Source organism: Pseudonaja textilis, chromosome 2 (assembly GCF_049901715.1).
Source record: "Pseudonaja textilis isolate UNSWEBS1 chromosome 2, rPseTex1.2, whole genome shotgun sequence".
In the NCBI taxonomy this organism is placed as follows: Eukaryota; Metazoa; Chordata; class Lepidosauria; order Squamata; family Elapidae; genus Pseudonaja; species Pseudonaja textilis.
The window spans coordinates 128,328,089-128,341,682 of NC_141991.1; the positions used below are offsets into that span (position 1 = coordinate 128,328,089).

The 13,594-nt window shown below is 44.1% G+C and overlaps 1 protein-coding gene across 11 annotated transcripts in view; it reads left to right on the forward strand.

The window, feature by feature from the left end:
- BAZ2A (bromodomain adjacent to zinc finger domain 2A) overlaps positions 1-9,656 on the forward strand; it is a 62,384-nt gene extending 52,728 nt beyond the window's left edge. For all 11 annotated transcript variants that reach the window (XM_087925189.1, XM_087925191.1, XM_087925197.1 and 8 more), the window contains 6 exons: positions 914-1,197; positions 1,981-2,113; positions 3,405-3,551; positions 3,823-4,070; positions 4,330-4,473; positions 5,567-9,656. In XM_087925189.1, the coding sequence (XP_087781315.1) occupies positions 914-1,197; positions 1,981-2,113; positions 3,405-3,551; positions 3,823-4,070; positions 4,330-4,473; positions 5,567-5,735 (1,125 nt within the window). In that variant the 3' untranslated portion in view covers positions 5,736-9,656. The remainder of the gene's footprint in view (positions 1-913; positions 1,198-1,980; positions 2,114-3,404; positions 3,552-3,822; positions 4,071-4,329; positions 4,474-5,566) is intronic.
- The last annotated feature ends 3,938 nt before the right edge of the window (positions 9,657-13,594 follow it).

Genomic DNA, 13,594 nt, shown 5'->3' on the forward strand with positions numbered 1-13,594 from the left:
ATTAGAATCTGTGCAGCTATTTGAATCTGCAAAATACTACTTGATTTTAGTTATTGTCAGTATTTTGAATATGTTTACTTTCAGGGGTGGGCTTCAAAAAATTTTTAACAACCGGTTCTCTTCCCGGTTGCTGGATGGACATGGCCATGGTGGGCGTGACCAAGTTGGCGTCCTGCACCATGGCGGGGCGGGGATGTTTGCGCCCTCCCCAGGCTCCGGAGGCTGGAAATGGGCCCTGGGAGGCCCATTTTTTTGTGTACTTCCCAGGCTCCGGAGGCTTTCCTTGAGCATCCAGGAGGGCAAAAATGGCCTCTCCGGACTCCGGAGACCCTCTGGAGGCCAGAAACGGGAAGCCCATTTTTCACTCTCCCTGAGCCTCCGCACGTGCCCTGCACTTACCTATGATCCAAAACAGGCTGCGTAGGGACTCCTGGGAGGGGTGGGGCAGGATGGGATTTTCCAGTTCATTGAACCGGCCATAAAATTAACACCCGGTTTGCCCGAGCCAGTGAGAACCGGTAGCACCCCATCCCCGGTTGTTTTTCCTTGGCAAATTACAGTTGCATGAACACTTCCTTTTCTGTAGTCATAATTTAGGCTTTCTTGTTTAGATAAGTAGATTTTATTTTGGAAGTGCTTTTCATTCTAGAATACCAGAACTCCACCTAAATCTTACTGAGAACTTCTGTGCCATGAGTGTCATCACTATTTGAAGTGAAGCTTCCGAGGGGCAGCGGCAGAGAGGAACAGCATAGTCTGAAATACCAAAGAGTAGTTATGAGGACTGGGTTGAATCATTATTTGGGGAAACATTCCAAATTACTTCTGAGAGTTCATAGTTTGTGCTGTAATTATTTCTTCTGAATATTTTTTTGTTCATCATTTTGATTTTGATTTTTTGCCTTCCCTCAAGGGCTGGACGAGCCCAGATCCTGACTCTGTTAGGAAAGACTTGCGGTACTGTGAACGTGAACTAGAACTCCTGGAAGACATCACCGTAAAAAACAAGCGAGAGGGACCTGCCCTGCAGCGTGACTCTAACAACCCTCTGGATCTTGCGGTGCTCCGTCTTGAAGACCTGGAGCAGAACTTGGAACGGAGATACCTCAGAGAACCTCTCTGGCCCCCGCATGATGTGGTGGTAGAAAAAGCTTTGCTGAATAACCCCGATACCTTGGAGCAGAGTACCACAGAAATGTGGGTGTCTTCTTTAATGACTGAATTGGCGAATTTATATCCATGATTCTGTATCCAGGTTGTTAAAACCAGAGGGTTAGGAATCCCAAAAATCAGTTGATTTGGTTTTTACATTTCAGTAGATTGGCATGATGTGATCTTTTTAGAATGATTGATTTTTAGGCCAACCGCCAGATTTAAGGTTATAGAAGGATATGAAAAGACAACGCTGCTGTTGTTTGTGCAATGGCAGCTAATTCACAGAGGAGCAGAAAACTTGGTTTATTGGGATAGAACCAAGTACAGGTAGTTCTCGCTTAACAACCAGTCATTTTATGATGGCCATGAAATGAGTTATTAATGGCCTGCAAAGCATCCACATCCATCGTAAATGGTTGTTTTCCATGCCCTGGTAATGCTGAAAATGTCACCATTCTTCACATGGCGAACATTTACTGAAAAGATACATGTTCATAAGCTAAGGCTTTTTAGGACCTAATCTTTTGGAAGACTCTGAGAACTAAAAATCAAAGGCAGTTTAAGTGACAAGGCTAGAAGTTCTTTGTAGTCTTTGGAACAACAAATTGTATTGCTGCATCTAAATAGAGTAGGATTATTTAAAAAACTGTACTCGGGCTGTGGGCAGCCCAGCCACATCCTTTCATTACCTCTTATAGGCTTCCTAGGAATAGTGGGGCCAAATTGACCTTCTACAAAGAAGGTTCTTTGATGTCCCTTCACTAAACATATATTTTGTTGACTGAAATTGATATTCCTCATCTAACAATTATTTTTGTTTTGCAGCACATATGAAATCACTCCACGGATGCGAATGTGGCGCCAGACTTTGGAAAGATGCCATAGTGCAGCACAAGTCTCTTTGTGCATCTACCAACTGGAGCGCTCTATAGCATGGGAGAAATCAGTTGTCAGAGCGGTGAGGAAGGGGCATTGGGCTAAAAGAGTTTTAGGGTAGGAAGTACAACCCAAGTCTAAAGGAGCCATCCAAGCCAGTTAAGACACCTGTGAAATGCTTTGGTGCAGAAAAAAGTACTAGTGATTATTCTTCTGGCTTGTTTATTGGCATGTATGTGGTTGAACCAACACTAACCAGAAATTTTTTTAAAAAAATTGTTGAATTTGTGAGATGGTATCTCTGTTCAAAAGAGGTATGTCTCAAGCAAAGATTGAACCTAGATGAATTTTATCTTGAAGGAGCTCAGCTTTGGGTGTGAAAAGGTGCTTCACTTTGGGGAAAGAGAATGTGATGACCCAGGGCGTGGCATGAAAGCAACACAACCAGAGAACCGGTCTAACTCGCCTTTATTGCTCCAACTGTGCCCCCAAACGTCCCCACATTCATTACAGGTCCTGGAGCAAAGCTCTCACATGCACTTTCAGCAGCCTCTGGCTGTGAGTATCCAGTAAGCCAGGTTAGCCCAGCCGGAACCAGGGCCAGCAGTCCAGTAAGCCAGGTTAGCCAAACAGCAACCAGGGCCAGCAGTCCAATAAGCCAGGTTAGCCAAATAGGGCCAGCAGTCCAGTAAGCCAGGTTAACCAAACAGCAGCCATGGCCAGCAGTCCAATAAGCCAGCTTATCCAAATAGGGTCAGTAGTCCAATAAACCAGGTTAACCCAACAGCAGCCAGGGCTAGCAGTCCAATAAGCCAGGTTAGCCAAATAGGGCCAGCAATCCAATAAGCCAGGTTAGTCAAACAGCAGCCAGAGGAAGAAGTTCACCGAAGCAGGCAAACCGGGCAAGCCCCACAAGACAGAGTACACAATCACCAGGCATCGGCAAGTGCACATGAGGCTCCCCAGATTCAAGGCTTGTTCCCAACAAATGCCCCTCCCATTGGCACCTCCTTACACCTCAGTCCCCAGGTGTTCCTTGTGAAAGCGGGCAGGGCACTTTCCTCCCTCGTAGCCTGCTCAATCTGCGTTGATCTCGCCTCCCCTCCTTGTTCTAAGATCAGGAGGGGATAGTCCTTGTTCTTCTCCTGAGCTCTGTCTCCTCCTCCTCCTCTTCCCTGTCTGCAGGCCTTATTAATTCAGAAAAGCCTTGCCTGGATTGATTCGGCCTTCCCAGGCCAGGCCAGCTCATCTTCCCCCTCAGATTCAGTCTCTGACAGGAGGGCATGACAGGGAATAGGAAATCCTGTTAGAGTGTCTTATTCACCTCGTGAAGAGATTTGGAGTTACCCATTTGTGTCTTCCCTGCTTTCCAGACCTGCCTTGTGTGTCGAAAAGGGGATGATGATGAGAACCTGCTGTTGTGTGATAGCTGTGACCGCGGCTGCCACCTCTATTGCCATCGACCCAAGATGACGGAGGTGCCAGATGGGGATTGGTTCTGCTCTCTCTGCATCGCTCAGGTACTCACTTTTTATGACGCCTTTTGTTTTGTCTCCCAAGTCCCTGGTTTTTCCTGGGTCGGCAATGTTTCCTTTTGTTCCCACTGAGTGCCTTCGTGTTGCAGGGGAGAAGGGGTGGGATACAATGCGACGATTCCCTGTCAGGAAGCCGGCAATGTTTACTGGCATATGATAGTAGCATTGACTTCACCGAAGTGGACTCCTAGTCTGGGACTTGACAGTTTTTCTCTTCTCTTCTCTCCTTCCCTACGCCCACTTTTTCACGATGCAGATGCAAGGAGGTTATCAGGATGAGTACGGCTCTCCACGACGGGGCAAGAAGCGGAAAAGTGGCACTTCTGGGCCTTTTGCGGGAAAGGAAGAGCTCAGCCCTCGGTCTCGGGTAGCAGCTGCAGGCGGCACCCAACAGCACAGTATCCTGGCAAATACATCCCCTCGCTACTCAGGTGAAGGTCTCTCTCCCTCCAAACGAAGAAGAGTGTCTCCCCGAGGCCAGAATGCTGACCTGACCTTCTGCGAGTAGGTGTTTCTCCTCTGCAAATTAGGGTCAGGGGGAGGTTTATGGGACATTTTCCCAGAGAGAGTTGGAAAAGGTGGGGACGGGTTCAGGTTATGCATTGGCAAAAGTTTAATAGGAGGGAGGGAGAGAGACAGGGACCAGAGAGAGCTGTCACTTAAAAGTGAGTTTCTTGATTAAAAGAGGGCAAATGACTCTCCTCGTTTCGGGCCAGAATTGTTCCCTTCAGTGCCACTCCATGTTGGCTCTTTCTTTTGTCAGGATCATCTTGATGGAGATGGAATCCCACGAAGCTGCTTGGCCTTTCTTGGAGCCTGTTAACCCCCGGCTAGTGCCTGGCTATCGGAAGATCATCAAGAATCCCATGGACTTTGCCACCATGAGGGCCCAGCTGTTGCGTGGTGGGTGAGTACATGGCAGGACTTGTGAACAAGTCATTTGGAATTGCCAAGTGACCCTCCTTTCCTTCCCCTATCAATAGATAACAGCTGTCGGTAAGTGACCATTTAAGTAACCGACTGTTTCAGTTTACGTAAAGGGGCTGTGAGGAGCACATTTGTACCATAGTTAAGTGATACCTTTATCCTGGTTGGAGCTAGGATAGGCATTCTGTGATCCCATGCAACATCCCATACCTGCTGACTTGTTCCTAGTAAGTGGTTAACTGTCGCCCGCTCCTTCAAAGAATACTTGCGCTTCCCGCCTGTTTCAGGGCTGTGCAACTGATGGAGGATGGAGGGCAGGGATTTCCATTTCTCTCCGTTTGGGAAAGGGAGGGTTAGCTGTCTTGGTGGTCCACTTCAAAGCTTCTGGAAAGAGTGATGCTGTGGAGAGAATGTTTTAGTGCCGTGATGGCGAACCTGGGGCGCAAGTGCCACAGGTGGCACACAGAGCCATTTGTGCTGGCACGTGAGCTGCAGGCAAACTTGCCTCACGGCTGATTTTCGGCTGGTTTGAGGTCTTTTTCGGCCTCCCAGAGGCTTCAGGAAGGCTTCTCCAGACTTTTCAGGCCGAAAACTAGGCCCATTTCATCACTTCCTATTTTTTCCAGAATTACCAGAAGTGATGAAATGGGCCTAGTTTTCGGCCTGAAAAGTCTGGAGAAGCCTTCCTGAAGCCTCTGGGAGGCCGAAAAAGACCTCAAACCAGCCGAAAATCAGCCGTGAGGCAAGTTTGCCTGCAGCTCACGTGCCGGCACAAATGGCTCTGTGTGCCACCTGTGGCACTTGCGCCCCAGGCACTAGAACATTCTCTCCGCAGCATCACTGTTCTAGTGCCTATTTGAAGAGACCGGGAGTGTTTTGGGGAGTTGCTAAATGCAATTATGTATGGTTTACTTTAAACTTAGAAAGACGTGTCAAACATTGGCAGCAGTTGTGTGAAGAAATGAAAAAAGGAGGATGGAGCTATTGCAAAGAAGGAGATTCTCAATAATAGACACTGTTTGTGCCTCGGTGCCGTACTCTTACACTCGCCCTTGCTTTTTTGTCATCCCCAGGTACAGCAGCTGTGAGGAGTTTGCCGCTGACGCTGCCCTGGTATTTGACAACTGCCGGACCTTTAATGAAGATGAGTCAGAGGTGGGCAAGGCGGGGCTGGCCATGCGCCAGTTTTTTGAGAGCCGGTGGGAGGAATTTTATCAGGGAAACCATGAGACAAACCCGTGAAGCTGGCAGAATGGGGAGAAGCGCAAGGAGCCAAAGGAGAAAGTGCCTCCCCTTTTACCCTGGGCTGCACACTTGTCTCTTCTGGAGCTCACCTGGCTACCTGCTGATTTAATTTTTTCCCCCTTCGCAATGACTGGACTTGGATTGGCATTTAACATCACGCCTCGATTCTCTTCACTCCAAGCAACACAAACTCTGACTGTATAAGCCAAATAAAATATATCTCTCTCTCCTTTTTTCAAAATGGAAAAACAACAACAACAACAACAACAACCACCACCACCACCCACACCCCCACCTTAGCTGGGGCTATTTAATAATAGCAATAGTTCTTAGTGAATGTGTAAGAACACTTTTTTTCTGTGCAGTGTCAGTACCATGCATTAATGGCCAGTAATGTGGACGTTAAGTTTTCCTCCTTTTTAGATTCTCATTGAAATGTATAAAAGCAGATCACTCCTGCCTCTGGGAATGACAACCTTGACAAAACTAAAACATGCTGCTTCTCTTCCCCTTGCCCCTCCCAACTCTGCCTCACACCCCCCACCCCCACCCCCACCCCCACCCTGCTTCTCCCCTTTCAGAAGAGCCTTCATTTCCGTGGCCAACATTTTCTTTCTAGCCCGATTTCCTTTTCTAAACCCGAGAGTAGAGTTTAGAGTTGGTATGTGCATTGTTGGGAAAGGATGTTGGGGGACTCTGCCCATGAGGGTGCCCAGTCCTTGTAGTCAAAGATGATGTCTCCCTTCGCTGGAGAGGTATCCAAGTAGGAGCCTCTGTATGAAAAGTTAGGAGTGGGTAGGGTTATATTGCCGGATTAGATTAATTTCCATCAACTATCCCATTTAACCCAAAGTTGCTTAGAGTTACTCAGTTACTCCGAATTTTATTTCTAAGGAAACAAGGCAACAAAATAGAAATAATCCACACAGCAGTAATCCACTAAGCAGCCAGTATCACTCAGATTGTATTTTTCTGTAGGTGTGCAAATGATGATTAACCTGGACTAATCTTTACACTCTTCCCCCTCCTGATCTCTCCACAGAGGCACTCAATGAAATTACTATAGACAGAAGTTGCTTTGTCTAGTGTTCATACAGTTCATTTCCCCTCCAATAGCGGGCAATATGCTGGAATGACTCCCTGGGCCTATGGGGGACCAAAGTATACAAGCTTGCAAAACTGGGCTGCTCCAGTCAACATCCTTAGAGGAACTGGCTTTTGGATGATCGGTGCCAGTTCTTCTGAAGATCATATTATGGGATCTCATCCTTATTTGAATGTCCATAGTTCTCCCCATCCAACTCTGCCCCAGGGTTATTCCTCAGGGATAGCTTCTGTCTACAAAGCCTGATTTGCCATCTCCGTGTATGTGTGGCAGGACTGTTTGTTTCCTGCCTTGGCATGTGACTACCATAATCTATTGTAAGGTTGCTTCTCTTTTGAGAAAGTTGTGAGATTGTCTCCATTGTAATGGAAGGAATACAATCCTTTCATTCTTCAGTAGCTTTCTGGACCTCAACAAGATGATAGAGGATTGTCACTGTTTCCTTCTATGTTAGGTTTCTATTTCCTCACCATATTTTAATATATGTGATCTAAGGTGCAGCCTTCTTTGATTATTAAAGCTGAGACTTAGCCTAAATGCAGCTTTGGATTATAAGGCCGTGAAGGCAAAGTAGAAATCTCTGTATCTCATGATGTGTGATACAAGCTATTGCTTCGTGTCTTTAAACAAAAAGCAGAAAAATTGGAAATAGAGCAGTACTCAGCTGGACATCTTTGTGTAATATCCATAGTTGACTTGTTTAAAGATCCAAACCTGTTTATACACGTTTCCTTTTCTTTTTGATCTACATTTTCTATATAGTATTTAATTTATACACATACCACGTGTGAATATTTTAACCTACTCTATATTTGAACATAGTTTTGAATGTTTTGAAAGGAGGAAGCAAAATTTTGATTTAATCCAACCACAGTAGTTTTCCTGCACATCATTTTTACCAATTTGTCATTTGTTCCTGTGCATTTGAGTGTCTGCTGCTAGAGACTTGCCAGATTCAAACAGCAGTTGAAGCCAGTCTCTTAAGTCATTCCCTCCCTTGTTTGTCTCTTATTGAAGCAAGAAGTAGATTGTGGTCACAACAAAGGCTCCATCTCCATACATGCCTGTGTATGTAAATGTGTGTGCATACACACATGCATGACAGTGCATTTACCAGTTGGCTGGTTGGTCCTTTAAAAGAAAAAGGAAAAAAAAACACCTCTCTCCCCCCCAACTTTTATTGGACGAAAGGCAAGATAAATTGGCCAATTCTTTTTCAGTCCCAGAGTAACCTCTCAGTCATTCCTTGATGATAGGTTGAGGCCTGTTGGCAACCTGGACTCCAACACGACCCAGGAGATCCCATTCCCCACCGAACGTGAGAGTTACCAGAGAACCTGTTCCCTGGCCTGGGCTCTGTTCAGGAGCTGCACCCTGGGAGAAACCATAACCCAGGCGCACTACGAGGAGGGGCCTGCTGTTTGGCGCTTGGCCAGTTTCTGCTCCCAGAAGCAGAATTGGGCAAGCCCTGTATGCTGAGGCACCCTCCAGAAAGTGTAGGTTGACTGTTCAGAGGAAATAATTTGGTTCTTCCATTTTCCTTCCACCACTTGTGGTGGATCAGAGGCGTAGAAAGCCACCCCCTGGAACCTTTCCTCCCTTGCTGCTTTCATATCCAGCCTGGCTCCTCAAACCATTATAATTACGGGTATCACTTGGGGCAGACACTTGGCTGGCAGGGTCCTATTAGGAGATGGCTTTCTCCCTGATATCCACCTGTGCTACATCAGAGTGACATAAGGGTATGTGTGAGTGTGTGTTGTGTGCGCGCGTGCACGTGTGGGTGTTTTCGCCTCAATCCGCGTCAACCAATCCAATTGCAAGAGCACTGATGTAAGTAAAATGTAACCACAGGTGATATAACCTGGAGACGGAAACCTCCCGTACTGTGCTTCCTCCACCCCAACCTCACTTTCCTTCCCAATTGTTTTCAACAAAACGTAGCCTTTTTATATCAAATAACCTCAATCTTTTATTTTAAATTTGGGGATTTTGTTTTTTGGCTTTTAAAATAAAGAGGTAGAGTTGAAGTCTATTTGAAACCGACTTTATATTATGCATAAATATTTATATTTTATCTAAATGTGCTGTAGCAAAACTTCTTTTGGTGGGTTTTTAGTAATTTTTTTTCCTGGATCATTTGGGGTTTGTTTTTTTCACCAGTCATGAGAGAACTCTAGAGTTGGAGGTGTTAATTTTTGGTTTTTAATTTAGAGTTTCATGGTTTTGGTTTTGGGGTTTCCTTTTTGTTATAGAAACATTAGATTTATAGATTCAAAGCCTCACACTCCTTAAAAGAAGGAATCCAGGTTTGACCTAATCTTGATCTTCATTAAGGGATATGGTCTTTTCAATCAGTTTATTAAAAAAAAAAACTTGTTTATTGAAAGTTACATGGTTTTGGGAAATTAATTTAAGAATTGCAACTAGAATTGGCCTTATCATTCAACCACTGGCTTTTTCTTCCCCTTTCATCTTAATTTGGTATCGGAAAGGAACCAACTAACCCATCATCCTGTGAGATATTCTGAACAGCAGGAAGGGGAGGGGGGAAATCAAACTTTTTTATATGAAATAACCAAATGTGTTTGTTTTAGTGAATTTTTGATAATGTACAGTTTTTTGTGAATTTAAATTGATTTCTTTCTATATTTTTAGGACCAACCTCATTTTTAATAAGGTTTAAAAGGAAGAAAAAAAAGTCTAGAATCCTTGTTTGTTTCCTTGTGATGTTTCCACAAGTACAGATGTTAGAGTGCTTGTCAAGTTTCAAAGAATAAACAAAAACAACCCAATGTTTGATAGAGAAGAAACTGCCTGAGAATGTTGTCTTTTCTCTTGTGATCATCCCTGCTTGGGGGGTGCACCTGCTTGGGCCTCCCCTCCTCTGCTCTCTTATGCAATGCACCCTGGGGCCAGTTAAGAGACAGCTAGGCCGATGAGAGGCGGGTTCAATCCCGACAAGACTTCAGCATATTGTTTTGTAAAAGGGCTTAGCTGCTAATGTTGAAGCCAATGCTTGATAAATACATTCATAATGTCTTGTGAAATCACAGGGGCCCAAGAAAATTAAAAAAAGATTTCTAGGAAATGTAATTGGCTTAAAACTAGGCTTTTTGTACATTTGTCTTAAAAAGAAGTGCAGTTACCACTTCTGGTTTTCCCTTCTCTCCTCCTGCCTTTTGAGTTGAAGTGAAAAGATCAGCCTGACCTTCCGTCTCTTCCTCTTGAGCAGTGGAAAAGGGAGCTAGGTCTGCCATGCACTTACCTTGAAGAAGAGCTCCCAGGCACCCTGGCCATTATCAAGCGTCACTTGAACTAAAGACATTTTGCTGCCCAAATGAGGGCTGGGCAGGGACTGCTCTGTTTGTTTGAGATGGAAGTGCAACGGGCAAGCAAGAATACAGAATAGATGAATGAAGACCGTTCAGAAATATTTCATGTTTTCCCTGATGTTACGGTGTATAAAGCATTTCAATTTACCCAACCCAAAATATGTTTTGAATTCAAAATGGCGTGCAAAACTTCTGAAAGTTTTTCAAGAGCCATTTAAAAACCCTTTGCATAGTCTAAATTCTATTTTAGGGCTTAGTCTTTAAGGCACATTTCTTATGCATTCCATGCTAGGAATGGGTAAAGAATCACAATTCTCATTTTCTACTTTTCTGGCCTTGAATTTCAGTAGTCTGGCCAGGGGCAGCCTCAGGACCTGCAGTTCTCCAGCTGTTCTCAATGATAACAAAACTGTAGCATGAACTACAGAACTGGTATCAGAACTGTAGCCCTTCATCTCACAATGATGTAGTTGCCTGGAACAAAAGTATGTAAATAGCCAATGTTGCTCATTCTGAATGCTTGGGGTTTAGTTGGCACTATTCACTACAGTATACTACAACTTCTTTGAAAGCTTTTGAGGAAGAGCATGAGTAACTTTAATTAGGAAACGAGTTTCTCAAATTTTTGTCTTCATCCTTTAGAATTTGTATTGCCAATTACAGGTACTAAAAATACACACACACCCAAATAAATTCTGCAATTTTAAGACTGGCAAAAGCTAAATCCTTTATGTTGCCCGTGGCTGCACACAGCACATACTGGTTTGCTTGCTACTTTGCAAAATCTCAGGCTGTGTTTATGGACATGTTCTCACACGCATGTTACTGCTCCCACAAGAGAAGTTTTCAGGTAGAGAGCAATGGCTGTTTAAACGTCCCATTAAATCTCATCTTTTGCGTACAATCAGTACCAGGCGAGTCACAAGCAAAGCTGTGTACAATAGTATGATAAGTGAGATCTAAAGTGATTAGAAAGATGGAACCTGATCTTTTAAGGATTACTGGCACTACCTTTAGCTATTATTTTGCCCTGCACCCTTCCCAGGGCTAAGAGAGAAGGATTGGCCCCAAATCACCCAACTGGCTTCCAATCCAGCAAATCAAAAACTGGATTATCTTGCCCTGTGTATGAGACAAAAGCTATTCCATCACACCACCTGTTGCTATCTGACCTCCCCCAACCCAAGATAAAAAGTTCTCTTTGTCAAAATAATGTTCCATTTTTGTGGGCCATTTTGGTTTGCCTGCAGAACAGGCTAGTTGACTTTTCCCCTTGGCAAAAAAAAAAAAAAGCTGAATCATGCAACCTATTACAAAGCAAACAGATTTAACAATGATTGTTCTACTCTGGGAAAGGTATTTTCACCACAAATAGTTAATGGCTTAATTTGGTCCTACAGGAAAAGCCAATCCAGAGCAACTCAAACTCCCTGCTTTTACCATTTTATTTCCAATTAGTGTAGGGAATTGCCAGCAAGGGAAAGAGGGTCTGTACTAGCCTCCCTTCCTGCCACAAATACTTAATGGCCTGTTGACTTTGAATAGTTGATAGCTGCAAAAAGAGCTCCAAAAATATAGCTGTTCTTTCCCCTTAAAAGCTGTGGTTACCACACTCCTTTGCGCCATCAAGTCTATAATTTGCCTGGGGCAAAGTACTTCCATTTGGCCTGAAAGGATAAGTGAACTATTTGAGCACCTGAGATGTTCCTATAATGAGGTTTTCTTATCCACATTCTTCACACATTAAGCAGTTGGCCACGTTTTCATAGCTCTGAGTTATACACAGAAGAGTACATTAATAAAACTTTGATTCAGCTGGAAATTAAGTTCTCACACAGTGCAATGGTCTACTGTGCACAGCAATGGCATTTTCTCGTCACTAGTAAACAGGAATCTTTGGCTTTAAGATGGTACCCGATTTTAATTCACAGGCTGTTAAGGGCTATAGGCAGAGTGTTCCTCACATCTGAGAGCTGGCTTTGGCACGTTGCTTCTGCTGCTCAATGGGTGGCTTTTGCTAGCCTAGCCCCCTGGCTAAAAGAACAAGGGGCCCTGAGCCCCATTCAGTAGCCTGCATCCTTTTGCACAGGTCTTGAATCACCCAGCCTAAGGACTCATGCCTTTTTCCTTGGCCACATAAAGGTACACCTTCCTTGTGAACACGATGAATGTTTGTGTGTGCCTTTGAATCAGTGCCGATTCCTGGCAACTGTCTGGGCAAGTCTTTGCAGTCGTCTTGGCAAGGTTTTTCGGAAGTGGTTTGTCAGTGCCTCCTTCCCAGGGCTGAGAGAATGACTGGCTCATGTTACCCAGCTGGTTTTGTGCCAAAAGGCAGGACTAGAACTGACAGTATCCCAATTTCCAGCCTGGAGAATTAACCAGTTATTCCTGTAACTCCACAGCTGACGGAAGCACAGCAGTGGGCAAACTGTGCCAGAAGTTGGCCTGTTTTCCAATTCACAGAAAGTGCCTGAAAAGCATCCACGGATGCAAAAGGATTTTTCTTGAACATAACCCGAAGCTGTTATTAACAAATAATCTCTATTAAATCTTGGCAATTGCTCTCATATTAGCAAATGGCCTACTATAATTTGATGATCATCAGGTGCAAATTCCCTCTTAAAAGTGAATCTTGAAACAATCAAGGCATAGCACTTTTTTTTTTCCATCTTTTATTTCAAAACAAAAATTTGTTCAAAATGAGACCAGTCAGAGCTCCACAGAGGGGGCAATTGTACAGGGTTGAGAAAGAGAGAAAAAGACAGAGAGAGAGAGAGAGAGAGAGAGAGAGAAACAGGCCTGGCGGTATGTAGCATGGAGGATACAAAACAATAGAAACTTCTCAATTAAAAAAACCTGTACAAATAGTCCCTAAGTATATAAATAAAACTAGTCAGTACAATGAATGGAGAGATGGGCAGGAACTTTCCTCGGGTTTGTGGCAAATGGAAGCCTTTAAGAATTCCAGTACCTTCAAAATGGGAGTTCTGAAGGTCTTGAGTAAGAAATGGGATAAAGGCAAACAAGGTTCCATCCTCAGTTGGGTTGACTGCCAAATGTGTTTTAACAAAATGCATTTTTACATCCATGACATGTTTTTTTTTTCTCTCTTAAAGCAAACATTTAGCTAACTTGTTCCCAAGTCATGAAAAAAATACAAATACACTGAAGCACATGAAATATAGCCTGTAGCTTTGTTATAGCCATGATCCAGCATGAGAAGGACGTTGCGTAGGGTGTGGATGCCTATTGCTATTTGTTTTAAGGGCAATTTGCTATAGGGCAAGGCATCAGTGCAACCATCACAACCCCCAGGTTAAGGGCATATTGCTCCAGAGGAAAGTGCAGACAAGCTCAAGATTTCTTCAAGACAAGTTAGGTTGAACCTTGTTGCATTGAATCAAGAGACCCTAGTT